The sequence below is a fragment of the Lepisosteus platostomus genome, chromosome 27, assembly GCF_059453375.1.
Source record: "Lepisosteus platostomus isolate fLepPlt1 chromosome 27, fLepPlt1.hap1, whole genome shotgun sequence".
Classification (NCBI taxonomy): domain Eukaryota; kingdom Metazoa; phylum Chordata; class Actinopteri; order Semionotiformes; family Lepisosteidae; genus Lepisosteus; species Lepisosteus platostomus.
In genome coordinates, this window is record NC_142637.1 from 4,581,955 (window position 1) to 4,608,948 (window position 26,994).

Consider the following 26,994-nt stretch of genomic DNA (forward strand, 5'->3'; position numbering starts at 1 on the left):
ACCCCCAAAAACCATCTTCCACCCAAATCATAATGTTAAGACCACCCCTACCCCTGCCCCAACCTTGCACCCTGCTGAGAGCGAGAGAAGTCTAAGAGTTAACCTGTTTGTGTAAGTTGTGGTTTTTAAACTTGTACTGTGTTCTGTCTTTGTTTTGCTCAATCACTGCAGAGCTCAAAAGTAAGTTGCGTCTTCTGTGTTCCTCGTGTCCTATCTTTTCTCGTCGCTGTTTCTGAACATGATTGACGTGCATGAGGTTTGAAGCTGGATGCTGATTTGATTTCTTTTCTTTTTTTTTTTCCTCCCCTGATTGGAACAAAAAAAAAGAAACAAGAGTGAGTCTGATGTGGTGGATGCAAAGCGCTTGTTAAAAAAAAAGCATCTTTCGAGCTGGAAGTATAGCAGCTTTCCCCAGAACCCATTCATCAATAAACGTGTCCAGATCTCCATACTATCTCGCATTGACCCCTAAATGATAATCAATTGTAAATTTACAGCAAAGCACCTGCTTTGAATCAATATAGTTCTCACTATGTGCAGATCTGTACTGTAACTGGGCTTTGATAATCCATGTAAACACCCAAATCATTTGATCACCCTCCTAAAGAGACTGACCATGTTTCTTCCTGTTTCCTTCATAATAGATAAATCCCAAATTAAATGTCGGGGGGATCCTAAACCACTTAGCCATTTTACCCTAAAATTGTATTATTGGCTACATTAATCAAAGGTCCTGCCAAGTTAATAGTAGCATCTGCAGTTTAAGTAATGCTCTATAGCAGTGGTTCTCAAACCTTTTGGACCAAGTACCACCCCTGATCAAATCAAAGCATCCAAGTACCACCTACAAGTCATGTTCTCATACAGTAGGAACCCCAGAAAATCTCAATGACCAACATGAGCGCGCACACACACATTCACACACATATAATAAAAACAGCACTGGAGAGGCACTGCTCCTTATGGTGGACTTGCACTGCTTCATATCTTTAAGTTTCCTTTGAAAAAAATCAACATGCTTATCCTTCAAGAGTGCATGTTTCGTGGTAAAGTGCCGCCTCAGATGTGCTGGCTTCATGCTTTCATTGCTGAGAATCTCACAGCATATGACACACTGTGGTCTCGGCTTTTCTTCCATCCCAGTGTAAGTAAATCCCCAACTTAAATCATTTGGATCGTACCACCTTGATGCTGTTTTCCGACGCTTGCTAACACTAGCAGTGCTGTCTGTGTAATACTTGATTTTTGTGAGGTATTCATTTTCGATCATTTGTTCTGTTGGCGAATCTGGCCCTAAGCTGTTTCTCTGAAAGCTTGAGAGGAGTACAAACACTCAAGTATTTGCGCGCGCTGTATCGACATAGCTAAGTACGTAGGCAGCGTATTTGACACATAAACTAATTTGATTAAAATAGAAAATATGAAAACCCGTCTCAAGCTTCCTGAAACCGCTTAAGTAAATTACAGACGAACAATTAACTTTTTTTTTTCATTATTCAATTTTTAATTCCCAATGTTTCAGTGCACACAACACATTTCCAGGGTCATCTGGCGTACCACCTGGGGGTGCTCCAGAGTACCACAGTTTGAGAACCACTGTATAGTACTGCAAAAGCCCATTAAACACGTGTTGCCCTCTTACTTTGCTGTTATAGCCAAATGTAAACCCAGGACTCACAAAGTGCGCTAGAGCTCTGTCATAATGAGTACGGATAAATACCCACTACCTGCCAGAAGATTCTGGGAGCTAGCCTTCTCAGGTTTATTCCTCTGCATGTTCTGCACAAGTGGCCTGAACTATACTATAGCCATGGAGTTGGTGCAAGATTCTATGGAGCTCTGGCTTAAGAAAGATGCTGTCCTGCAATGACTCTCCCAAACCCTGTAAGGAACTTTGGGAGCCCATCATGAAGACAGGGTGGGTTGCGGTGGGGGTGGGTGACAGCTTACATTGAAGAGCAACTGAGGAGTGGGGGGTGGCAACAGGGGAAAGGAACACTTACTTGGGCAATTATCCAGCAGATTGAGCAGGGTAATGGGAGCACTGTTAAGATAACACTGCATGGTAATTGCATACTTCATGGATGCAGAAACTGTGGTTAGTTAATTACTCTGTAATGATGGAACACTCCGACGAGCATCGGCTCATTCTGTGTTTGCCACGCGGAGCTGATCTCTCTTAATTGCATGCTCGTTTTTCTAAACAAAAAGAGGTAGCTGATGGCATCTGCATTTTGCTGTTGTTTTCCACCTTACTGTGCGCAGCTCCCATGATGCTGTGCTGCATATTCCACGCAGGTTGTCATTTGCCGTGAGAAACAAAGGGTGATTGCGGAAAAAAAAGACCTGGAACACATGTTGGTGTTAATCAACAAGCTACAGAACACTGTCACTAAACTGCTTCCTCCAGACTAGGGGAATGTGGGTATTTCTATATCCCAAAAAGTCGTCTGCATTTTTTAAGCTAACAGGTATCACCTAAGAATGAAAGAATCCTCTCGAAATGCAGTTGCAAGATGACGTTTCCTGCTTTTTCTGCAATCTGTTTCGACATGTTTTTTTCAATATCAACAAATGATAATGAGAAAGTGTCTTTGCACATTTCGAATAGCTTCTCTGCAACAGGATCTTTCTCCATTTTCTGTGATACCTGTCTGCTTAAAACGGTCTGAAAGGGATTGTTTGGGAAATACAAATATCAGCACTCCTGTAATCACCACACCCCTTTTTTCAGTCGGTTTTGAAAATGTACTTGAAAGAATAGTTACATTGCACAGAAAATTATCTCAGCATCATTGAACTAATAGCAGAGAACAATTACCATTGAGGTGTTCAATAAGTGAGTTTAATGACAGAAAAATGCAGATGTATGTTGCTTTATACTAACCAACATCTTGAATAGTCAGCTACACAACTATACTGTTTTTAAGCATTACAATTTGTGTATGATCAGCATGTGTTGTATATTAATTATGTAATACATCAGCGCTTATAACAAAGCACAAAGTTCACTTTAAGCTTAAAGGTTCATTGTCTATGGCAAATTTATTTCAACAAGAATCCCGACAGAACATATCAGATTTCTCTATGTATCTATTCATTTATTTATTTGAAAGATGGAACAACATGCCAGAAAATAAAAAAATCAATTTCACAAATGATTTCACGCATCAGGAAAAATTGATTTGAAAGTAGAGTTTTAAGAATAATTGAAGAATGTGCTTGGTATGCTTCATTAGCTTCACAAACTCTTAATTAAAAGGAAGGCTATGTAAACTGTAGGCAAGTGAGCAAAAGATGAGTGTCTTCAGTTTAGGGCCTCTAAATTACAAAGTGTTTGAAAAATGCTTTTTCAGATGCTTTTTAAGATGTGATACACTAACAGTGCATTTAAAGAGAGTTAACAGCTCTGTGATTAGTATTGGTAAAACAAAGTCATGATAAAAGGTATGTATATTTGTGGGTGAACTCCCGAGGTGTGATTCAGTATTTAGAATTTTGACTTTGAGTAGCTATAAATTGCTCTAAAGATATATTGTAGGCCATTATTAAATCAAACCTTTGCTGTACCAGTTGAACATCACTAGCTGACTGGGACTGAGATGACAGTATGCAGTTAGCAGATCGCTGTCAGGATAGAACTGCGATGTAAGTCATCCAGTGCTCCCTAGACTCCTGTGATTGGCCAGACTTGCACTGACCTCAGTGAGAGATGCACTGCTCCTCCAATCGGTGGAACCTCAGCTGTCGGGCACTGTGCACCTTTCAATATATCCAGCCACAGCTGGCTCTGCAGGTGGGTGTGTCAGTGCAGTCATTCTCACATGAACACGTGAACTCTGTACTGGGGTCATTCCCAGTAAACTGAGTTGTAAAACAATTGGGGATTCCAAAATAAGCAGCTGTATAAAAAAATATTTTTTGTTCACTTCAAAGACGTTTCTTGCTTTGATAGAATCCCTTCTCCAATTATTGGCACTCATTCAGAGACAGACGGGTAGGTCTAGGTTTTTATTTAATCCAGACTTTAGTTTTAAGTGTGAATGCACCCTTAATTTTAAAAAAGAACGACATATTTGGTACCATAAGTAGATATGGTGTAATGTAGAGGCAGACAGAAGCCCGAGCACTCATAACCATTCCTCCAGTATCAACATTCAGGATCATAAATCAGTTTGCAGCCATGGGCGAGCAGTAGAAAAGGTGTGTCCTTAAAGTGTTGTCCCAGTTCAGATTCTATATTTCTTCTTAATTACAAATGTATGTGTCTGGAGTTTTCTTCCAAACCTTTTAAAGCTTTTAAAATCTCATTCAAAATGGGTTTGTTAATGGTAAACATAATTCAACATGGTCTGTTCCTCACAGATTTCAGGGAGCAACCTACCAAATTCACAGTTCTGGAAAAACACTCCTTTTATGCCTATATCTAATTGATTCTACCACTTGTTTCCTTACAAACTGTATTTGTGCTGTAGTGTTAAAATTGTTTTATAAAGGTTTCTAATAAGAATTGCTTCATGAAATAGCTGGTGCAATGCAGAATTACAGTATATATTCCCTATACACCCTCTCCTCAGGTTATGCAAGACTCAAATTATATAAATTCCTCTTTACATAAAAATCTGCCATGGGTTCCATCATAAAACTTTATTAACATTTATGTAAAGTTTCCTAGAGAGGTCCTGTCCGGAGTGACCTTAATGTCACGAGCAATCACAGAGCTCTGTTTCACACCCGGTCTCACTTGCTCTTGTGCACGTGTGGTGACCTCTGCATATCATCTTTGTGCTTTTTCACTGAAAATTGTGAGTATTACAATCGTATTGGGGAAGCACCCAAGTGATTTTATTATTTACTCTGTATTATACAGTATTTTGTATTTAATTACTTAACGGCACAATGCTATACAGTAATGTATAGTATTCATAAATTCATTAAAAGGTATTTTCCCTTCTTTAATCTACTGTACTCTATATTATTTAATTGTATACCATATTTGGTGTGTAATAATAGGCTTTTTTTCATTCATCATTAATTAATTTCTCCCCTTATATAAAAAGGGAAGTTTCCTTTTATCCGTCTATCTCCTTCTGTCATAGCCCATTAACCGTTAAAGCACAATAAACCCCATAATAATAAATAATGGGGGATCTCTGCTATGCTATGAGGGGTGACTCTCTATATGTGTTCACACAGAGGCTAAGAATGGGCTGCTTGCAACATGTGTACAATCTGGGCTGTGTAAAGACTTGCTGAACAGAAATCTTGTGCAACCCAGGGCATGGGTGTATAGAAATTCCAGGGTCAGGGTCTGTTTTTAAGGAATTGATCACCAGTGTTAGTGGAGCTCATTGGATCAGGACCAGATACATCACAGTGACATGAATTGCTCGCTTGAAGGCAGACAGCAAAGACAGAAATGAAGGGCGGCAAAGACACAAACCCCTGTCCATAAAAACCCAATGTCTTAAGATCACGGGACATTTCAGTTGTCTGTGTGTCGTTGTCCTGTTTTGTTTTCCTGTTTTCCTGTCATCCATGGCTTTACCGAGTCTGGGTCGGGTGGGCAGGCGCGCTGGCAGAATTGGCTACAGTGACCCCAGGAAGTAGAATATAGTCCCTTGACCTCTCCCAAACCTGCAATACAGCCCAATTAACTACAGTTTTACAGTCCAGTTACTCATAAAACTACCCTTTACTAAACAAATCCACTGCATATGTCAACAAAACCTTTGGCAACATTGGTGAACTTTACTATTTAAGTGTGTATTATAATATCTGTGCACTGATTTGTAATATAATAATTTAGTGTTTGGGGAGTTAAATTTCATCAGGTAAAAAAACATGTATAAGAAATTCAAACTTCGGTGTGGAGTTCCAACAACCCCTGATGTCAGATGATATCACTGACGGAGCCCCAAAGCAGCACTTCAGACCTGTTTGTTGGCTCTTTTCCCAGTCAGAAGAATATTACTGAATATGATTCATAATATTTTTCTTAACTAAAAGCGTGCCGAAAAAAAAAAAACAGCAACTTGCACTGCGTGCATGTTTTTCAGAGGGCCGCAGTGGTGAGCATTGCTGCCTCAGAGCCGGAGCCCCGGGTTCAATTCCAGACCTGGGGTGCTGTCTGTGTGGAGCTTGCATGTTCTCCCTGAGTTTGCGTGGGTTTCCTCTGGGTGCTCTTATTTCCTCTCGCATTATTTCCTGGACAGTTAATTGTCTTCAGGGAAAATTGGCCCAGGTGTGAATTTGTCTGCCCTGTGATGGACTGGTGTCCTGTCCAGGGTGTGCCCTGTGCCTCTCACTTGCTGGGATAGGACCGGCTGCCCCATGACCCTGGATTGGAATAGTGCTCAGAAAACGGATGGAAGGAGAAACATTTCGAGTGATTGTAGTGTTGAATGCCACATTGGGTGACTGTGACAACTTGTAAGGAAGTTGGCAAGGAGATTTCTTCTTTAACAGAAGTGTACCGTGTGTGCCACAGGCCTGGGTTGAGCCCTGTGCAGACATTAAAAATACTGTAGTCTGCTAAAGTCACCTCTTAGCCATGTCACGACAAAAATACCTTCCAGAATTCTGTGCATTTCGCTCACCTGAGCACCAGTGTAAACCTATGTTTGTGAAAAACAGGTACATCAGTTTAGAAATGGACCTGGTGGCTGAAGCAAAAGCCAAATTGATCAGAAATGGGCAATAACAATTAGCGAGCAAGATTGATAGGTTTAATGAATTGCCACGTCTTGGAATCCCCTGTTGATCCAAACTGCCTTAGCCACTTTATCCCAAGGATTGGCGGCCTGTGAGTAGTTAATGTAGTTAGGTTCGTTTTCTCCATCTCTTTTAGTTAAGCAATGAGGGTTTAATGTAAATGTCCAATTAGATCTGACAGGTGTGTCTCATTCTGCTTGCGGTACTGGTTAACGAGTATATCCCTCGCATGAATGACAGGAGTGTGCACTTTTTCAGGAGAAAAGGCATTTTGGTTTAGATTTTGTTGTTGGTTAGCCATGTGTCGTGTCATTGAAGGACTACAAAAGTCTTTATCATCAAATGTTATTATCTGTTTAGTTTTGATTTGAGAGAAACGCAGCCTAAGCCACAAGCAGACTAAGGAGTCTGCACAGAATTTTGGGAGGTGTTAAGAGAGTGTATTGAATAAAAACAAGCCAGTGATATCCAGAAGATGCCCTTTGGTTTTAAAAAGCTTGTTTGGTGCAATGGGTCTCAAATCCATAAAGTCAGGTGTGGAGAGGTTGACATACTTCACTTACCCTTGGGCTCTAATGCTGTTACATTCTACCTATGCTCCCTAATTGCTATAAAACTTTTAAATTAAACACATAAACTGTATAAGTGTCTATATACAATTCCCCAGTATACAACAGGATTTATCCCTTATTCTCTCTTTGTTTGGGATATAGCATGATTTATACCCTTAAATGGACAGGTGGATTCTCTTTGACTACAGGGCTTATCCTTCAGTAGTAGCAGTAACAGTAATGGTAGTAGTAGTTAATAATAATATGATAATAAAAATAATTCCTTACACTTATCTAGTGCTTTTCTGGACACTCCACTCAAAGCACTTTACAGGTAATGGGGATCCCCACCAGCACCAATGTGCAGCATCCTTTAGACCTGCAGCATCCAATGTGCAGCATTCAGTGTGTAAATTCTTTATTAGACCGAACCTGTTCGTTGTTTAATACCTTCAACCTTCTTAATTCTCCTCCACACCATCCCTGTGCTTCTTCTTTTCACCTCCCTTTTGGCTTCAGTTCATTAAAGCCACCAAAAATATTGCAGAGGACCCCCTCCCCCCCGTCTCCCATCTCTTCACCGCCGGTCGAATGGGGACCCTTCTTGGCCCAAGCTGAGAAATAAAAAAAATTTGAATCCAAACTGTCCTGGGCTCCGACAGCTTAAAGAAAAAAAGCGCGCGAATTTTCTGAGATATCCAAAACACCTGCTGAGCATCAGGCTTAGAATAAGGATATAATAAGGAATATGAAATCAGCTTAGAAGGATGCAACTGTGAGGGAATCTTAAACCTTTCGGAAGAGGTTCTCGTCTGGGCGTCAAAGCCCAGCTTTATTTAGGTCTGTTTCTCCCCCAAGTCCCCCCACCCCAGCTTCTGCCAGTTCTCCGGCACCACAGCCTGCTCTGTCTAGCTCACCCTTGCTTTCGTCACTGTGCCTCCGCTCCGACCTCATCCAGACTGCAACGCTGTCTCACACACTGCCAAGGAACCAAGGCTGCGTGGGTGTGGGAGCAGATGGGACCAGTGAGATGTCTGAATGCCCTGATGGGGTTTTTGCCTCTTGCGGCCGTTGCATGTTTGGTATGGCATTCTGGACTGGGAATGTTTGCATGCGGACTGGTCTCTCCGTGTCTGGCGAGAGCTCTCCTGACAAGCGATGTGTTGCTCTCCCCTTCCTGCCCCCCCCCCCCCCGATCCCACCCCCACTCCCGATCACCCGATCACCCTCCCCATCCCCTCCTCCAAACCTCACCCCCACCCTCTCTCCAGACTGCGCAGCGTGAAAATGGAACAGAGGAAACTCAACGACCAGGCAAACACGCTAGTGGACTTAGCCAAGGTGGGTGTGTTGCATTATCTCACGTTTTACTTCAGCTGTCGCGTGGCAGCTTCAGGCTCGGAACTTCCTGTACCTTACCTGGCATCGTGGGAAATGCTCGGACTTTGCCATAGGTTAAAAACAATCTGGGGGGGAATTTTCTTTTCATGATAGGATTTGATGAATTATTTTAGCCCTCTATTGAAATGGGTCGATAGTATTAGCTGCACATTCACAGTGCATTCCATTATCATGATTAAATAGAAGCTGTTCGCTGACATTTCCTGTGGAAAACAATCCTGTAGTAGGAGTGGCATTTTCATTCAGATGATGAAGCAGTGAGAATATGAAATTCTGCTTTATCAGCTGTTGCAATCCAATAGCTGAACGCAGTGTGATTGCTGGATGGAAGCACAACATTAGGAGTTCATGTTGGGAGGTAATGAAAATGTCTTCTGAAAGTTGTGTTAAATGGCACTTAACACCTCTGTTATGTTATACTAGTAGCAGGAATTGCAGCCAATCAATAAAGCCCACTAAGACACTTTGCGGAAACGTCAATGAAACCACTGCTGAGAAATGTAAGGAAATGAAGGAAGGAGGGAACGCATCTTCTAAATTGCAGATTAACAGTTTGGAAAAGTAACGTCCATTGATCCCATCAATGGAAAGATAACTTCTTGGCTACCCACTCTTTATGTTAAGCTGCACATCTGTTTTCTCAGATTTGGCCAGCATCATTGGGTGGATGTTAACATGTATTCGTTTCCATTGTGTTTTTTTTTTGGTTAGGAATGAGATATTGTTTCAAATCAGAATAAGTGTCTTGGTTTCTGAAAGTAAAGGATGCATCGATCCCATTTTAGGTATATTTGTTTACATGAAATAAGTGATTTGTTTCCCACAATGGAGCTGTAGGACCACAACAAAGAATTTTTTAAAAATCCAAGTAACTTGTCAGGCACACACCTGTTTTGCTGGGTCAGCACTCCATGGTGCCAAAGATTCTCTCACCTCTAACATTCTGGCGCGTTCCGGTCAGTTTTGGGAGAAATTGCTTGGTACCTTGTTTAGAGGGACAATGTTTTGGTGTTTGGCCCCGCTGACATGTCTGTGGCAGCTTTTCTGTCTGGCTTCCTTGAGGATGCGATCTGGCACGGCTGTCATTTCTCTGACAGGCTGGGGCCTGGCTGCTCTTTGACCCCTGCTTGTGTTTGCAGACGCAGAATGTGATGTACGACCTGGTGTCGGAGCTGCAGGAGCGCAGCGAGGAGCTGGACAAACGCATCGGGACACTGGAGGACAAGCTGGACTCCATCACGGGCAGCCTGCAGGCCCTACCCGGCCTGCTCACCCAAGCCATAACGCAGCAGCAGAGGGACTTCCTGGACGGCTTCGCTCACCGTTTCCGGCCGGCCTCCCTGGGCTCGGAGCGCTCGTGGACCCCGACTCGCCGCCGCCGCTCGCCCTCCACCGCCCCACACACGTCCTCGGACAGCGGCTAGCCCCGAGCAGCCGGGGGGGGGAGGGGGCCGCGCGCCCGATGAGAGCGAACGATGACGAGACTCGAGTTCGAACACAAGAATGGAAACGCAAATCAAACAGAAGAACGGTAGAGAATATGGTTTATGTTTAGCCATTGTATGGCTGTTCAAGTTAGCTTTTTTGTAAAGCCCTTGTATAGTTACTGACTGAGTTCAGGGTGCTGGGGTGAAGCTGGCTATCACACCTGAAAGTCCTTAACCCAGACGGGAGGAACGATGGCGAAAACTGCCACTGCCCTGCAAGACAACGGCAAGAGAGCCCGTGGCCGGGAGTAGATCTGTCGGCCCTGAGGGATGAGGAGGCGCGCGGGAGCAGGGATGGATGTGCAGTGGACTTTCCTCTTACACTTGAGGAGCACCAAAGCTCTTCCAGAAACCAGGGTGGGAGCAGAAGTTCTTTGGAAGCTCCAATCCGTGCATTTAAGGGATGCGAGCGGGATAGGGCAGTGAAGGTGCCGTCGCTGTCCACTCTGAGCTGTAAAGCTCGCAATAACCCTTCAATTAGAGGCAGATATATTTGCCCTCATCTGAAATCTGTGCCGAAAACCTGCAAGAAATTAATGACAAATTTGTCTTCGTATGACATATTATACCATAGGCAACTAGCGTCCGTTCAGCCAATTCAGTTGCCCAGTTAGGGACACTTAAACATGGCCAAACAAGACCTGAACCGTTTATCGCTTGACGTCATTTTCCTCATCAGTCCCACTAGCAGAATCTACGGGTGATGTCGATCGCTGATCCCAAAGCTTGCTCAGCTCACAATTCATATGAGGGTGGATGTTTTATTTTTTCTATTAAATTTAAACAAGACATCCAGACAAATCTTCTTTCCAGAAGAACTGCCGGCATGTGTCGTACACAATGCTCATAAATACAACGGTTAAGATCATTCTGGTTAATAATAAAATTGTCCCAAAATCAGGGGGCAGTGAATACTATTGGCTATTGGGAATAATAATATTTCCTTGCATTTGTATTGCACATCTCATGCCAAAGGATCTCAAAGTGCATTACAACTATAACCCTTCTAGGAGCAACATGAACGCCATTAGCTTCACCACACAGCAGATCAGACGTAGAAGTGAGAAATTGCTTCTCTAGTTTAATTAAGGGGAATACCCAGGTAGAACACATTGAACAAGCCAGTCAAAATGGAATTTAGCAGGATTGCCAGGACACCCCTACTCACAAGAGCAGTGCCATGGTGCTTATATAGACCACAAGAAGCCAGGACTATGCATTAACATCTCATCTGAAGGACAGAATCTTCTGCACTGTCTCCTGTCACCATAGCAGGGACACATTCATTTAGGCAATTCTGTCCCGGGGGGCTCTAATCCACCAGTACAGCTCACAGCAGTAAACTGGTTTTGTGCAGTAGTCTATCATCCCAGTACTTTTCAGGCCCATTCCCTGCTTATCTTCTGAGTTCAGGCTACGGGCTGCTAATGCTTCTTGTCTTCTGCTAGTGAGGACTGAGTGGTTGCCAGCTAGAATTCAAAGGGAGTTAGATCCTATTGTTTGTGTAAAGTGCACGGAGCTATTTCCCATGAAAATATGAGGTAAATACTCACACGAGTGGATCTAATCTGTTTGTAAACAGAACCTGAATTAAGCCAGGTAAACTTTGTACTCCTCCATTAAGGCAGTCGTTCAACCATAAAATTGGTAGATCAGAAAACAAAAAGAATTAAGATGTCTCCACCCATGCATTCCTCAGTGCAGCAAGAGATGTGAAGGTCATTGATCATTAGAACAGAGGGACTAATCAATTTCTGTTTCACCTGACTGATTTGTTTTCTCACATCATGTGGTTCAGTTACATTTTCCACCTACGTTCAGGTATGTCAGCAAAAAGCCGGTACCGTGAATTTAAACAACATCTTTGTACGTGTCCCAGCAGAAGGCAGGTACTGCATTGCTGAGTTTTGAAAATTTCTCCAGAATCCAAACATTAACAATCCAGATTATATCCCACTGCCATTTTGAATTTATCCAAACCAATGATAGATGAGAGCTTCCAAAGATCTTCATGTTACTAAATGAGGAACCAATCAAATGTGTCTCTTTGCCAGGGCTTAAAGTCGATTGGAAGAGGACAGCAGGCCACACCCACTGTGGATGGGCGGTTTTGTGACAGAACTGAGAAACAAACCCCGCCCCCTTGCATGTTTCAATGCAACTGGTGATGGAGCTAACCTTCGGGATGGCTTTATGTTATGTTTTTTTCTTTTATCTTTTTTGTTTGTTTTTTACAGGAATTCCTTTTTTATCATTTAACTAGGGTTTTTTTTTAAAAACAAGTCAAAATCTAATGTTAAACTGAGTGGCAGTGAAAGTGATTGCTATGTCAAACACCATGCATTCCTAGTTCTACTGCATATATAGCATCAAGAGAAATACAGAAAAAAATCAAAGCAGAATACACATTTGGAATAAGCTGTAATTAGCCCATGATCTGGTGCCCATTTCCAAAACCAGAGTTGAAAGACCTCAAGTAAAAGATGTGTGGGCATCAGAAAGCAATGATGACAGAATGAATGTTTATGATGACATTTTACGGGTTTCAGATTTGAGAACTTTTTATTGAAGGGGGGATTTGACCCAATTTGCAAAGCTGTGACACATTTACTGAAGATTGGTACAGTATGTGGCAATTTTTTCTCCTAAAAGTTTAAAAGTGGTATTTGTCAAGTTGCTTTTAAATAGCAAAGATGGTCCAGAGTGACAGTGTCTTTCTGCTCTCTTTATCGTCTACTTGCAATACTCCCAAATTGTTCCTGTAATATGATATTTTGTCTTATTCATGCAAAAAAAGGAAGCAGTTGTGATGAAGCTGCTTGCTCTGAATCTTAATGGGACTTGATCCCAGGTTACCAGCCCATCAACAGGCCACATGCTACTGCTTTTACTGCAGGGATCTCAAACTCAGTTGCTGGAGGCACTGCAGTTACCTATTTAACATCTCACATCCTGGGCAGAAGTTTTAGAATTATGTGATAAATTAAATCATTAGGTCAGCTCAGGTGGAATAAAACCAAAAGACACTGGACCTTCCAGGAGCCGAGTTTGACAACCTCAGTCTACTGTGTTGCTACAGACTTGCACACTTTTATTGTTCTGGTTGTCATGGTGTAGGTCTGACTCTGCACAGTACTGCAGGGAGAAACACATGGAAATCGGTGCTCGGAATACAGGGATGTGCTGCACCTTTGTGAATGAGCAAGTCCTCCTGAAACTAGTGAGAACTGTAAAAAACCTCAGTTGCTGTTAAACATTAAGGTGACTACTGTAGAAAAAGTGTACTTGGTACTGTTTCAAAGAGCCACAGTTCCATCTCCTTCACATGGTAGCAAAGCAAGTCAGCATCATGATGCATTATGGGTAATTACATATGGTTTGATGTGGAATATCATCGTTGGGGACGGCATGTTTCAGAAGCTGAGAAATGCATCGTGCAGCAGGTCAGGTTGAACTCATGCCTTTACCTCCTTTGACGATGATGCTCTTTTAAAAGCCACTTTTTTTTTCTTTCATTCACAACGGAATGATCCTAAACTGATTATTGTGATCCTCTATTGAGAGACAGATGATAAGTAACCCATTAAAACTCTCCTGCAGGAAATGATGCTAACTATTTACTTCTAAATCCAGCGGGCCCATACCAAACAAATTACAACACTGAAGACAAATTATTGCAAACATCTGAAGTCTACATATTGTAATTAAAGATGTACTTGGAAGATGCAGTAGACATTATATAAAGGTACTGTATCTTACCACCATTTCTAAACAAACAGGTCTCAGTAGCAAATAAGATACTGAAATTCTAAAGTGGTGTTGCTTTCAGGAAACAGGAAAGTATGGGTCTACATTCACAAGACTGGCAGAACAAACCGTCTTGCTTTTATGTTTGCACCTTTGGTGCGTAACATGTTTAAAAAGCTCAGCTGTCATTCTGTGTCTAACCACATTATTCCTTCACAGAAAGGTCTATGCTGGAGCTAGAGCAGATTTGATATTCTTTTTATCTGGACAGGAAGTGTAGCCATTTTGGGCAGGATGTTCCATTACTTGAGATGCAGCATAGCAATGACTTTTGTCCTCTATCTATACTAAACACGCACACTCATATGTGCCTACACTTAAAAGTGCACAGTGACCGATCTGGGCAGAGTGCATAACATTACACCTTTGAACTGTATACAGTATACTGCAGCAAAACCATTTAAAAGGCAGAACTTCTTCATGTGATCGGAAAAAGCTTCAGTTTTGAGCTGACATATGAAACATTGCTTCCAATACCATTTCTAAGCTTGGGTCTGAAATCTTTAGAATTAAAGTAACATTTTTGGTTAATATGACATCAGTTTAGATCTGGTGGACTCTGCAGTTGGCAAAAAGGCTATAGATTCCATATTCCAAACTAACAAACTATACATTATACTATTTCCTACTCCACTGTGAGTGTCAAGTTGGTGAATGTGGAACATCGAGGCCACGTGGAGATTTGTATAAATTGACCCGGGAAATGAAACCTGGCTTTTTGGGAGCTGAGATCTGTGGATGTCCATACTGAATAAGACGGAAGATTATCACCAATGTGACCATTTTGGATCCCTTAAATTGTTCAAACCGGACAGAATTTGATAGTCCACGACAAGATCTGCGGTTATTTTGCTCATTTGTTATAAATGACGAAACAAAAAAAAGTACAAAACCTTCTATGACATCCATAATTGATAGGATAATGTTTAAGCCCTTTTTTTCTCTTCAACGAGAAAGGGGGGATTTGTTTCCAAACACGTGCAGAAAAGCTGAGTTTCAGAGGCAGCTGAAAGCCATCGGCAAGCAGAGAGCTCTCATGCAAGATGAGATGTGTGCTGTGGGAGTTTGAAATGGTAACTGTGTACATTTTCACATTGCAGGAAAGGTCCTGTGGCAGGCAGTGGCCAGTGGACTCTGTGAGTATGCCCTCAGTGAGGGTATCACAGGGCAGATGTGTCTACAGGAGAGTAAAAGCCAATCAGAGCTGAGTGACCCCCCATCACAAACACTCCACCCCCACCTTCGCTATATGCCAGAGTTTCAAAAGCCCCACAACAACACTTAGGGTGTCACCCCCAATCCCATTTAAACTCCCCAAACAGAGCCCACATACGGCTCAATTTGTGTACCTCCTGCCCCACCCCCAGCTTTGCCCCAGCATTTAGATTCTTACAACAGAATCCATATTCTCCTGTAATAGCCAAAAGTCACCGTAATGTAAAAAATAATACTATGATAATAAATAAAACAAAAAAATACATTGAAAAAGATGCAAGTATGTATCTATTAGACAATATTATTTCTCAGTAGTGACATCAGATGATTTATAATTTTTTTAACAGGAAAACAAATGAAATGTATAATTACTGTTTTATATGCACTGCCACGCCATGCATATCTAGTAGCACTGGAATAAAAAAGAACTGTAATGAATGGAAAATGGTAGCGCTGCTTTCTTGTCGTCTGATCATTAACAACAATGATGCCCAGCATTCGGTACCCATATGTGGTGGGGTGAGCCTTAACGCCGAAGAAAAGCATTCTGGGAGAGTAGTGCAATGGAGTATATGCAAATACACTGTGGAGGAATAACAAAAACCACCCCTGCAAAGACGGTGTTTATAAGTAATTGATTGTCAAAACACTCAGTGGGAAGTGAATCCTGACTTTGAGCAGTGGAGACTTTTTAACTTCTGATGGTTTTGGACCGAGAGAGCCGCGGGGTCCCCAAGTGCTGTCGCATTTGCATTCGCACCTTTATTAGTGCTTGGGCATCTGGCAGTGCCAGCGCTGACTCCCAGCTGCCATCAAAAACCGTGCAACTGGCACAGCCCGCGAGCAGATGGCCACCGCGCTCTGCTGCAGAAGCACACTGCTCGCATCCCTCCAGCACACAGAACCAGAAAAGAACGGGAAGGGACAGGGGGAGAGGGAGAGAAAGGGACATCCATCAGCTATTTCTATACTGTAGAGGATGTGGGGGGTTGGGGGGGTTTGCACAGAGAGTAAAAGATGAATGTAATAGTTGTGCTCCGTCATGCAGAAATGAGGTTTGTGTGGCACAGCATTGATGGAGAGCCCCAGGCCTTCACGAGAATACGAGAATACCCCATTTTTAACAGCCTACAGGGACAGGGAGAGAGGGGAGGAGAGAAAAGCAGAGCAAGTGTCTGGAATCCCAACAGCGAGCGAGCGAGAGAACTTGAGGAAACGCAGTAGGAGGTGGAGGGGGGGGCTAGAGGGAGAGAAAGAAAAACGACAGACGTGCAAGGGGCTTTCCTCGGCTCTCTCTCTGCTGGCTTCACACTGCAGGCAGCAGTGGGCAGGGGGGTAGAGGAATGTAGTCCACTGATCCAAGTAATACAGAGATCACTGAGGCTGAGAGAGGAGGCTCTGCTCCCCAGAGAGAGAGACAGCGACACCACAGGAATTAAGAAACATCGGATGTTCAAGGGTTGGGGGTGCACAGCAAATCGGGTGCTTCAAACGTGTAGGAGAGGAAAGCCTGTGTGTTTCAGGAAACCAGGAAATGGCTGTACCAGCGCCGGTTTCTCGCAATTCCACTGTGCCGGTGTGCTTCTGTGCTTTCATCCTCCACCTGGCTGACCGGTCTGTGAACTCTGGTTCCTAGGAGGACTTGCAAGGGTTTCCCACAATGCTACCCGGCAATTTGAAGTGTCGCTTAGAGTTGAAGGACAAAAAAAAACTGAACATGCTGTAGTACTTATTAATACTTATGAATGCTTCAGAAATAAAAAAAATGTTGGTTTGAAGAAAGGTTAATTGAACTACTCACAAATAGAGGGATGTCATTAATCTTAAGAGCTCTCCCAGAAGAAAATGTTTTTCCAGTTTTCCAGAAGAAAATGCATAATTGCAAGAAAATGAATTCTGAAACATACTGTAAGTCCAAAACAATCCATTAATATACCACCATAGAGATTCCTTTCAATCCAGAGAAGTAGCATCTCTACTCCAATGATCTCCCATATAACTTAGCTTTTCACCTTATCATTAAGATTAAACCCCACAGCTCTGTGAAGAAAGCTCATTTCTGCAGATTTATTTGGTGAGCCATTGGTGAGGAAAGGAATGAAGATCAATCTGCAGACTGAGGGCTTCATCAGAGAACACAACTCCTGCTTCACCACAACAGACAGACCAGTGCAGGGTCCACAACACCGCTGGCTATACCAGTCCAGCAGCCTACCTCACATCCACCAGTTGCTGTTCCAGTCAACTCCAGGGGACTCATGAACACTCAACCCTGATACTTCACACTTGGCAGCCAGACGTTCATGTGAGCATTGGAGATCACAGTCAAGTGAGACAAGAATAGTGGGAGCAGGGAGCAGGCACCCTCAGCAGAGTGCAAAGTCTTGACCAAGAATAAGGATGCAACCACTTCCAGAACACAGGGAGAAGACTGAAGGAAGAAGCAGTACCAGAGGCTTTACTCCCATAGCATCTCTCATAAGACATCTTGGGATCGTCTGCCTTATCCAGGCTCATAAAACATTGGTAGACCTGATTGACAAACTCCACCGAAAACTTGAATATCCCCCCAAGAGTGCAAAGAACTGTTCTATTGTTCTGTTGGCTTATTAACCATGGATTGTCCTTCCATGCACTCTAGACTTTAACTGGGGAGGTTGAAAAGTATGATCCCCCTATCCTATCGCAAGATTCCTTAGTCCATTTCTTAAATGTGGCATTTGTAGGCTCAGGTGAAGAGATCACATCAACCAACCCCATGATAAAAGCAACAGGTTGTTTTGAAAAGGTAAAGACTTGGACACTTTGAAAGGTTCCCCGATTTGTTTCCAACCTTCTGGTTTTTATAGCCTCTAAAGAGGATTTATAGTCTGGTCTCAGGGCGGTATTCCTGTTTTGCTGTGAAATTGCTGACTATAGCTACAGACCTCAATAAACCTCACTGAGCTTACAAAGCAGTGTGTCCACCATGCCAATGACTTGGCACACAGTGCTTTTCTATCTTTAGAGCACATTCCTCAATCTACGCAAACTGCAATATACTGTAGCACTCCGCGAATAAGAAGACTAATAAGGGTGAGTCATTTCAAAAGCTGCTTAATCAAAATTTAAAAAGGATGCTTTTTCCATATCTGTGCAAAAGCCACTGTTTGTCCAAACATTGTCAGACAAGAGCATTCTAGCAAAGCCCGATGAACACCATTAAATATTTTATACAGAGAAAAATAGGAAAACTATGCACTTTGCTCTATAAGCACTTTTCTTGTTTTTCCTAGCCCAGTAATCTTCCAAATGGATTTGATACAACCACTGCAAATACATATATGCTTGTAAAATGGTCTGCACATCAATAAATAATCATTCTCAGCTGGGGCAGTTTTCCGTTGTTGCTATTTTTGACATTTTACATTTGGACACTATATTATCAAGACTTATTTGTTGTATTGTAGTTAAAATGATCAACAAGGCCACCCACAACTGTGCTCTTAGATCATAGCTCTCTACAAACAAATGAATGTGTTGCATTTTCCTTTAGAATTTCTGAATTTCTGAAAAACTGAGTTGAAAATATGAAAGGCCATCTTAATCAAATATCAAATATGCTGCTATAGCCAAGCGCTTGATTTTCTTCTATCTAACAAAATACCACACTATTGGAGGTCATTTTGGTCATCGCTATTATTGTTATTATATAATTACCTTATCTTGTCAATTTAATGGATCATCTGTCCAATATGAAACAGTTGCTAATTTCCAGCATTCCAGAGCCTATCCCAGAAGGATAAAGACCAAAGTGGGATCCCAGTTGTAGAACACAGACACACAAGAACAGTTTAGAAATGCCAATAAACCTAATCAGCATATCTCTGGGAGGTAGGAGAAAACCTGGACAAAATCCGGGTGTACATGCAAACTCCACACACAAGGCTTCCCAGACAGAAATGTTGCAGCATTCTTCACCATGACACCATGCTGCCTAATTTAGTAACTCTATACAAAAGTGGAGATGAAAGGGTGAATATTTTCCTAGGAGGCCAAAACTTTGTTGAGAACGAGCAATAGAAAAAATAATTGCTAGCAGGAACCAATGCAACCATGCTAAAAAAAAAAAGTGGTGCTTTAAAGCCAAGATGTAGCGCATTGGAGAAAAAAGGGCTTTCTCTTTTCTTGTAAGAGAAGTCAAGTGCCTGAACTCAATTATAGCACGGAGAGGGTAGTTTGGAATCATTTTCCTTGCTCTCAAAATGCCATTAATGCTGAGGAGCAAGTCAGGACCAGAGAGCTTTATTTCTCTCTAATAAAATTCAAATTCAGACATTAGACTTTGCTTTCCTGGGCCGGATATTGCTCTAAAACGCTTATTATTGTAATATATCCATGGTGGCAGAGGGGTTCGGGCAAATTAGGGCCTGAGTGGAGACTTGATTGAATTTGGAGCGATCAAAGCTCATGTTGCTGATAGATATCAAAGGGGATCCATGGTGCATTTTGACTGAAAAGGCTGTAAAAGGATGAGAGTACCACGCTCTGTCTCTTGACCTAGGGAGCAAGGAAAACTCCCCATCCAAAAATCCTCTTCTGCCCGTGTCTTTCCAGTGATCAAGTACTGCTCCTTCCCTGATTCTCAGAGCTCCTGCCAACTGTCAAGCAGAAAGGATATTCCCCAAGAAGGATGTATCCAAGCGAACAGGCCAGGTGGTACAAACACATGTACAGTATGAGTGGACTGACATCAAAGATTCCTGTGTGAACGACAAGGTTTTAAATAGATACCATCCCGAAAGCTTTCCACCAAAAGTTAAATGTGATCATTCACAGTGCTCCTTGTTAGTTAAAAATAGGTTTGGGGCCAGATTTGTTTGCCCAAATATTTTACCTCTTATGTTAGCTCAAGGACAGGGTTTTGAGGACTTATACTCACGGCCAGCTACTTTTTAGCACGAGGCAAGTCTGGTACTGCACCCATTAAGCCATTAAAATAGGACAGTTCTGTAATACATTGTGAAATTTTTGACTGTCAGGTGGTTTAGTGTCAGGACATAAAACCAGTGAAAAATGTCACAATAAAGCTAGTCTCTGTGTACCATAAACATTTTAGTGTTCTTAATGAACACATTTAAATAATGGCAGGCATCAACATGGGCAATGTTTTTTTAAAGAGTATGCTGCAGTAAATCAATGTATTCCACAGATTCCTTGGCTAGCTCCGTACACTCATGACCCACCGAGAGATTTAAGGCCCCGTCAAAGGGGAATAAGAGTTTCTCCAGCGCTAAGACAGAGGCCGAAGCCCCTCTGTGGGGTTAAAGGGAACTTGTTTACTTGGTGTGGTTTGTCAGTGCGTCGGCAGACGGTGAAGGGGGTGCCTCTCTGTAGTGCCATAACTGGTCTCTTTCAAAACCGCGAGCTGCCTTTGAAGCCTAACATTTACAAACAAGAAAGGGAATCCACTGTGAGGAGGTCAACCGCCCAAGCTTTGTACACTCACAGTCAGGGAACTCTCCTGTTTGTGGGCCTGTCCTTTAAGACTCTCTACATAAAGGCACAGAGGCGGTTTTTCAGCGTCTTCCAAGTCAATTAAATGTACCCACCCTGAGAGAAGCTGAGCTTTAGGAGGTGTTTGAAAATTATTAGGAGCCAGTTCAGGGAGCGATCTACTGGTAATTACCACAACACTGCCATCAGACTAATGAACCGGACAGGACTATGGATTCAGACATCAGCTTATATTTCAAAATAAAAAAACCTTTTGGGCTGCTACTGTTTGCACTGCCCAATGTTTATGGACATTACACACTCAAAATCCATTTAACAGAGAAATGTTCCCCAAATTATTTTGCCAAGTGAAAAAAAAATCTACACACACTGAGCCAGTAAAGAACTCTAGCTAGATGTTATACTTTTTTGTTACAGGATAATAGCTATAAGAAAAACACTGTGTTGTTTTCAGTAAACAATCATTTCATTTTTCTAAACAGGAACTTAAAGATTTAAGATTTTTCAACACAGTAGTTACACTGCTTGAAAAACGTTTGAAAAAAAGGTCTGGTTGTGTCTGAGAGAATGCCGAATACCCTGACATGTCACATGTGAACACGTGTCACAATTTAAGGCTGTTATTTTGTTCGAGAAGTGTATTCGCCATGTACAGTATGTTAGAGACCTTTAGAGTTTATCATTCTATAGTGGTGTTGCATTTCCGTTTCGAAGATATTGCCTGACAATCAAACATTATTTTTCGCTGTTATTTTGATCAAGCTCACCAGTCTGTCCTCATTACAACAATAGGCAGCAGACATGTTTAAACTGACTGATCGAATCTGCCAGAAAAGCAGCCCATCACTTTTTCCTGGGTGGCGTATACCTCTGGTTTTAAATTCCTCACGCTGCCATCAATTGTTCAAGAGAAGGAAACAAATATGTTTCAAAATGAGCAAAATCCCCTACTTGGTTTAATTTTTTCTTCGTTAAATTGATAGATTTCTGTTCTAGTGGCCCTTTTAATCCCACTAAGGCCTGGGAGAGCAGAAATCGATCCTGCAGTCACTCACATTTTTGGTGTGTGTTACATAAGAGTTCGAAACCAGATCATTTTCATGACAATTTAACCCGCTCGATTTGAGCAGTCAGGTGGGCTCTATGAGCCCAGGGTCAAAAACAGAGCTTAACCCCTTCCCCTCTGAGTCACACCACTCTTATCTGCAGCTTTTAACCTTAATAATAATTCCTTACATTAATATAGCGCTTTCCTGGACACTCTGCTCAAAGTGCTTTACAGGTAACGGGGTTCCCCTCCACCACCACCAGTGTGCAGCCCCACCTGGATGATGCGACGGCAGCCATAGTGTACCAGTCCGCTGCCCACACACCAGCTCTCAGTGGGGAGGAGAGCAGAGTGATGAAGCCAGTTCAGAGAGGGGGATTATTAGGAGGTCATGGCTGGTAACAGCCAGGAGGAAACACTGGGAATTGTCTACTTTGCTTTCCATGTCCAGCTCTGATTGTGCATGGTGAGTAGGGTAGATGATCTTAGCCCTCACAAGCGACAGCAGTCGGGCAGGCAAGCTGGTGTAGCGCAGGGACTGGCGACACCGAGACCTCCTCCAGCTGGGTAGTGAATCACTGTGGAACAGTGCGTCTTAACTAGGATATTCCCTTTTCACTGACCCACTTCTTACTCCCTCGGCAATCGGTGTGACGCAGGTGAGCGGGCAGTGACTCACCGCAGCAGTGACCCTCGGTGTGATCCCTTGTGCAACACCAGGGCACCACCAATTACAAGTCCGGAGCAAAGTGACAGCTACTCACTACACTCTACTCACAAGCAGAATCTTTTTTTTTTTTATTATTCAGAGCCACAGTATTTTAAAGTGATAGCCTCTAAACACAATAAAGATCTCCAGACTTCTCACGGCACACCTGCACCTACAGTACATGTCATCTGGATAGAGTTCTGTGTCACTCCTGGCAGGATTCCTGGAGGCTGGCTACTACATACTGTACCACTGTGCTTGTGCTCCTCTGCCTGGTGCCTGCTGTTGTACCAGATGCATTTTATCCTTCTAGCCTCCACCTACATCCAAGGGATGATAAAAAACCAAGTCGATGTTTGCAAGGGGAGACAATCTCTCTCCACACTGTTTCCTAACCGACTGTAGCTGTCTGAGGTTTAAGACCCGCTGCCTGGTTAGTGCCAGTGTCTGGCTGCTCTGGTGTCAGCTCCCAGAGAAACAGTAGCAGCTGGGGGCCCGTCTCTGTTTACACGTGTAAACACGGCTCCCTGTTTAATCATTGAAAGGTAATTGTGGGAGACGATGACAGGGATTTACTAAATTACTCCCGTGCCTCCTGTGACAAAGGCGAGGCTGTCATTGGCCCGATTAAGCTGGGGCGCAAGTGCGAGACTCTCTCCGACTGAAAGAAAGGTTGGATTGCTTGATTGATTGATTGATTGATTGATTGATTGATTGATTGAAATTAACACGGACTGGCCTTTCTCGATGCCCACACCCGATTCATTGCCAAGCATCCCCGACGCAAGTATGCAAATCAGAATTCAACGGTCTTAAAAGGCGGTACTTTGAAAATCAGAGCAAAATACGGGCAAAGCGGGCGATTAAGGGAATGGATGTTGATGACTGTTGAAAAAAACGGGCTAAAAGTCCGACAGCGTTCATTTAGCCAAGTGTCCTGCAAAGGCGTTCAACATTTTCCGATCAATTAACCTCCTAACGACGTACTTGGCCATCACCACACCTCGGAACCCGATTGGCCTCCCGGTCTGCAGCTCACCATGAGACAGCCAGAGCTGGCCCTCTTCTGGCGCAGCACAGATTTAACCATTTACGTGAGCGGGGGAGCTGCGTCACGGCGCCTGGGCTGCAAAGGTACACGTGAAGTTTAAATCCGCGTTCAAAAGTCGGAAGAAGAAACGCAGCGTTTCGGCTGCTCAGTCGCATTCAGGTGTCAGTCTCCTCATTGCTTGCTCTTTATCTCCACGTTTCTATTCAAAATCAGCCATTGAGGAGCAGAGAAGAGAGTATGCACGGTACTGATGAATACATTTATGCTTACGCCCTGAGCTGCTGAGCAGTGTGTCTTGTAGCCTATTTGTTTTTAACTTAACAAAAAGGTCACTTAACCTTAAAAGGCACGAAGACATTTCATACATTTGTCTCGGTTCAATGATGGCGTACACTTAAATTGAGCCAACAGAGAATGGACAAAAATGAAAATGTGAGTTCTATTTGAAATGCTTTCATGAATTACATCTACCATATGCATACTTGTACGTGTATGTAAGTATGATTATAATCATATCAATGATCAATGACATATTTAAATTTTATAGTTCATACCACTTAGATCTGAAATAAATTATATAAGAGTGCTATATGACTGTTCCCCTGGGCAATTTGCATTTAGTATACCTCTGCAAGCTTGCATCTCTGCTGCTTTCCTCCTGGTGCGTTCAAGACAGATTTAATTATTTTTTTACAGCTATCATTAGAATGCAGCAGGAATAGTAGCTGGCAGCGAAATGCTGAAGAAAGGAGTTTTTGAGTCCTCCTATCAATTTGCTATTGGCTCAATACCGTGGACAGAAAATGTCTAAATGTGTGACTGCATCAATTATTGTAATTGGAGAGCCTCAGCTGGCATCTTTGTACTGTGAAGAGTGATACACCTCCTTCAGGCTTCAACTCTGGGCCCAGTTCTCTCCCTCCCCCCTTCCTCTGGTGATGAGAGAGAGCCAGAGCCTGTAACCACATCTTTGTTGCTTATGTTTTCTCATGGTTGCTGTTAGGAGCTAGATGTGTTTCGGTTTATAAAGGTTGTTGCTTTCTGAACCGAGCACCTTCTGGCTGGTACCACCTGGCGGTAACCCATGCAAACACAGATCAACATACAAACTCCACACAGATGGCACTCTAGGAATTGAACCCGGGGCCCCAGCGTTGAGAGGTCACAATGCTAACCAGTGCGCAACTGTTCCACCCCAATAAACAAGCATGCAGAAAATCACGATAACATTCAGAGGGTGGGTTTGAAGATGGAAATGTTAACCCATCTAGGGGCTGTTACCTGACAGAGCGTCCTGCTCTCCCTTTTTGATTCCTGTCACGGAGGCTGATGAGTCTCCAGGCAAAGCCTTTTAAGGCTTCCTCTGAAAATCAATCGCTCGCTTGCCTCGAGAGGGTGATGGAAATGGAACTAAACATTCCAGATGAGTGTCCTCATCAGCTGACGTGGTGCCATTGTGAGACCGCTCGAGTAACCCTGATCGTTTCGAGACGGGTGTCCTGTTTTCCGGAATCACAATCCTCCAGCCCTTGGAGAAAAACAGCTGGAGGTCTTCTACCTGGGAGGCTCTTCAGATGTGTATGAGGCAGCCTGTCTGCTCAGAAACTGGCAGACACTCTTTAAATGGACTTGCCTGCAGTGGAAGAGTTTAATACTTCCTGTCCATTTTTATTTTATATTGTACTAAGCCTAACTACTTGGTGAAAATTCCTGGATCTTGTGTTTCTGACTTTCCAAGGTAGCTTTTATCATGTTTCAGCTTTGATGTTAGTGATGTTTCTTTTTCTAAATGCTAACTGCATCACATATATAAATTATTACAGGTATTATTTTAATAGAAGCATTTTATCAGAAGGGCCTGGTTAGAGTCTCACGTTGATTCATGAACATCCTTGTCTAGAGAATATGGTATTAGCAGTAAAAAAATAAGGCCAGCAGAATGCAGGATGTGCAGAATTCAAATCAAGAGCGATAATGCAGAAGCCAAATAATTCTCGATAGTGACTCCATCTACAGTGGATTTTCGGGTTTGCTTTACAGATCTCAGGAAAAAAAAATTGGCTGTAGAAGAATGATCAGAATAGTCCCAGATGAATTTCAACATCTGGCTAAAGCAAACTGGGGGAAAAACAGGTTAGTTTGGACTCAAAGAAAGACAGTGAATACCATCTATAGCTACTAGTCTCCTAGGTTATTCCTTAGATTGTAAAAGCTAGCACAAGAAAATAATGATTCTGACTGAGAGTTTCCTGACACACTCAGCCCTAGATTCATTAGCTGAATTGGAATGTGTGTCAGAATGCACCAACAGCTTTGGGGCTGCCAGTAAAGGGAAGGTGGCAGCCTTACAGAGCTGCACTGCTGTTCATTGAGCATCAGGGACTGGGAGAGAGAGGAGCTGTCTCAGGATGGACAGAGCCATGTCGTGACTGAGACACCTGGCACAGAAGGAACTCCAGACAGCAGGGAGCTTGGAGTGCAGTGAAGGATTTTATATACTCTGCTGGGCCTTGTTTTCAGAGGAAAATGTGTGAACATTTTTCTTTTTGTACATAAGAGCACATGGGTCCATTTTATTATCATATTTCTAAATGGTTTTGATTGTTCTGGTAACCTGGTGTGTTGATTTGGGGTGGCTATTTTAACAAGAAAGCCTGAGGCAGATGTTGGATTCATGGTGCCTTTTGGTTTGTCAGATTAACCCAACATGGCTGTTTCAGCTCAGTTCAAAATTGACCCAAACTCTGTTGGTGTCAGTGTAAGATAGCATTCAAATGCATTTCACAATGCATTAATACAAAACAGACTTGGATAGATTATAGAATATTTCACTGAAGTAGGACAATTAATGACAATGTGTCTGAAAGGATTGCACTCTTAAACATTTTACTGCAATCTCATAAAACAATTTAATATGTCCATCCATATTGATAATAGCAATATGCATGTCAAACTATTGGGGGTGTACAGGAAAAGCATAAAATAATACATATTTCTTAAAACTACAATTCTTCATGTTTACAAAGATTACTTTGCCTGTGTCAGAAGAAATAACCCATATGACGGTAGAATAAGATCCAACTGTTTTCTTAGGTGATCTTTTTGAAAATTAGAGCAAAGCAAATACAAGCAGTTGTTTCGCACATTACTGTGCTGGATGGAATAAGATGACTGTGCTCTGTACAGAAACAAGCTGTGCACTCCCTAGTCTAATTAACACGGGTGGCTACTGCCCTCTCCTGGCCAGATGGAGAAAATGTTTTCTCTTAAGAAATCTTATTGTACGTAAAATGAGTTCCGGTTTTTCCTTTTAAAGCCTTTTACGTTCGTCCTGTCAAGACTTTAGTCTTGGCCTGTTATGTCCTTCTCTGTGTTATAATACTTGTCTGTCTGGTATGTTTTTAAAATTTTTACAGTCTTGCTAAATATGCATTATGTAAATATAACCAGGAAAATAATTCAAGCAAGAAAAAATACAATTACATTCTTCTAACATTCTAACCCATCATGAGACT

The 26,994-nt window shown here is 42.5% G+C and overlaps 1 protein-coding gene across 2 annotated transcripts in view; it reads left to right on the forward strand.

Moving 5' to 3' along the window:
• The window catches only part of kcnn1a (potassium intermediate/small conductance calcium-activated channel, subfamily N, member 1a), a 70,931-nt gene extending 55,311 nt beyond the window's left edge, over positions 1 to 15,620 (forward strand). For both annotated transcript variants that reach the window (XM_088621971.1, XM_088621972.1), the window contains exons 8-9: positions 8,537 to 8,606; positions 9,806 to 15,620. In XM_088621971.1, coding sequence (XP_088478097.1) covers positions 8,537 to 8,606; positions 9,806 to 10,090 — 355 coding nt within the window. In that variant the 3' untranslated portion in view covers positions 10,091 to 15,620. The remainder of the gene's footprint in view (positions 1 to 8,536; positions 8,607 to 9,805) is intronic.
• The last annotated feature ends 11,374 nt before the right edge of the window (positions 15,621 to 26,994 follow it).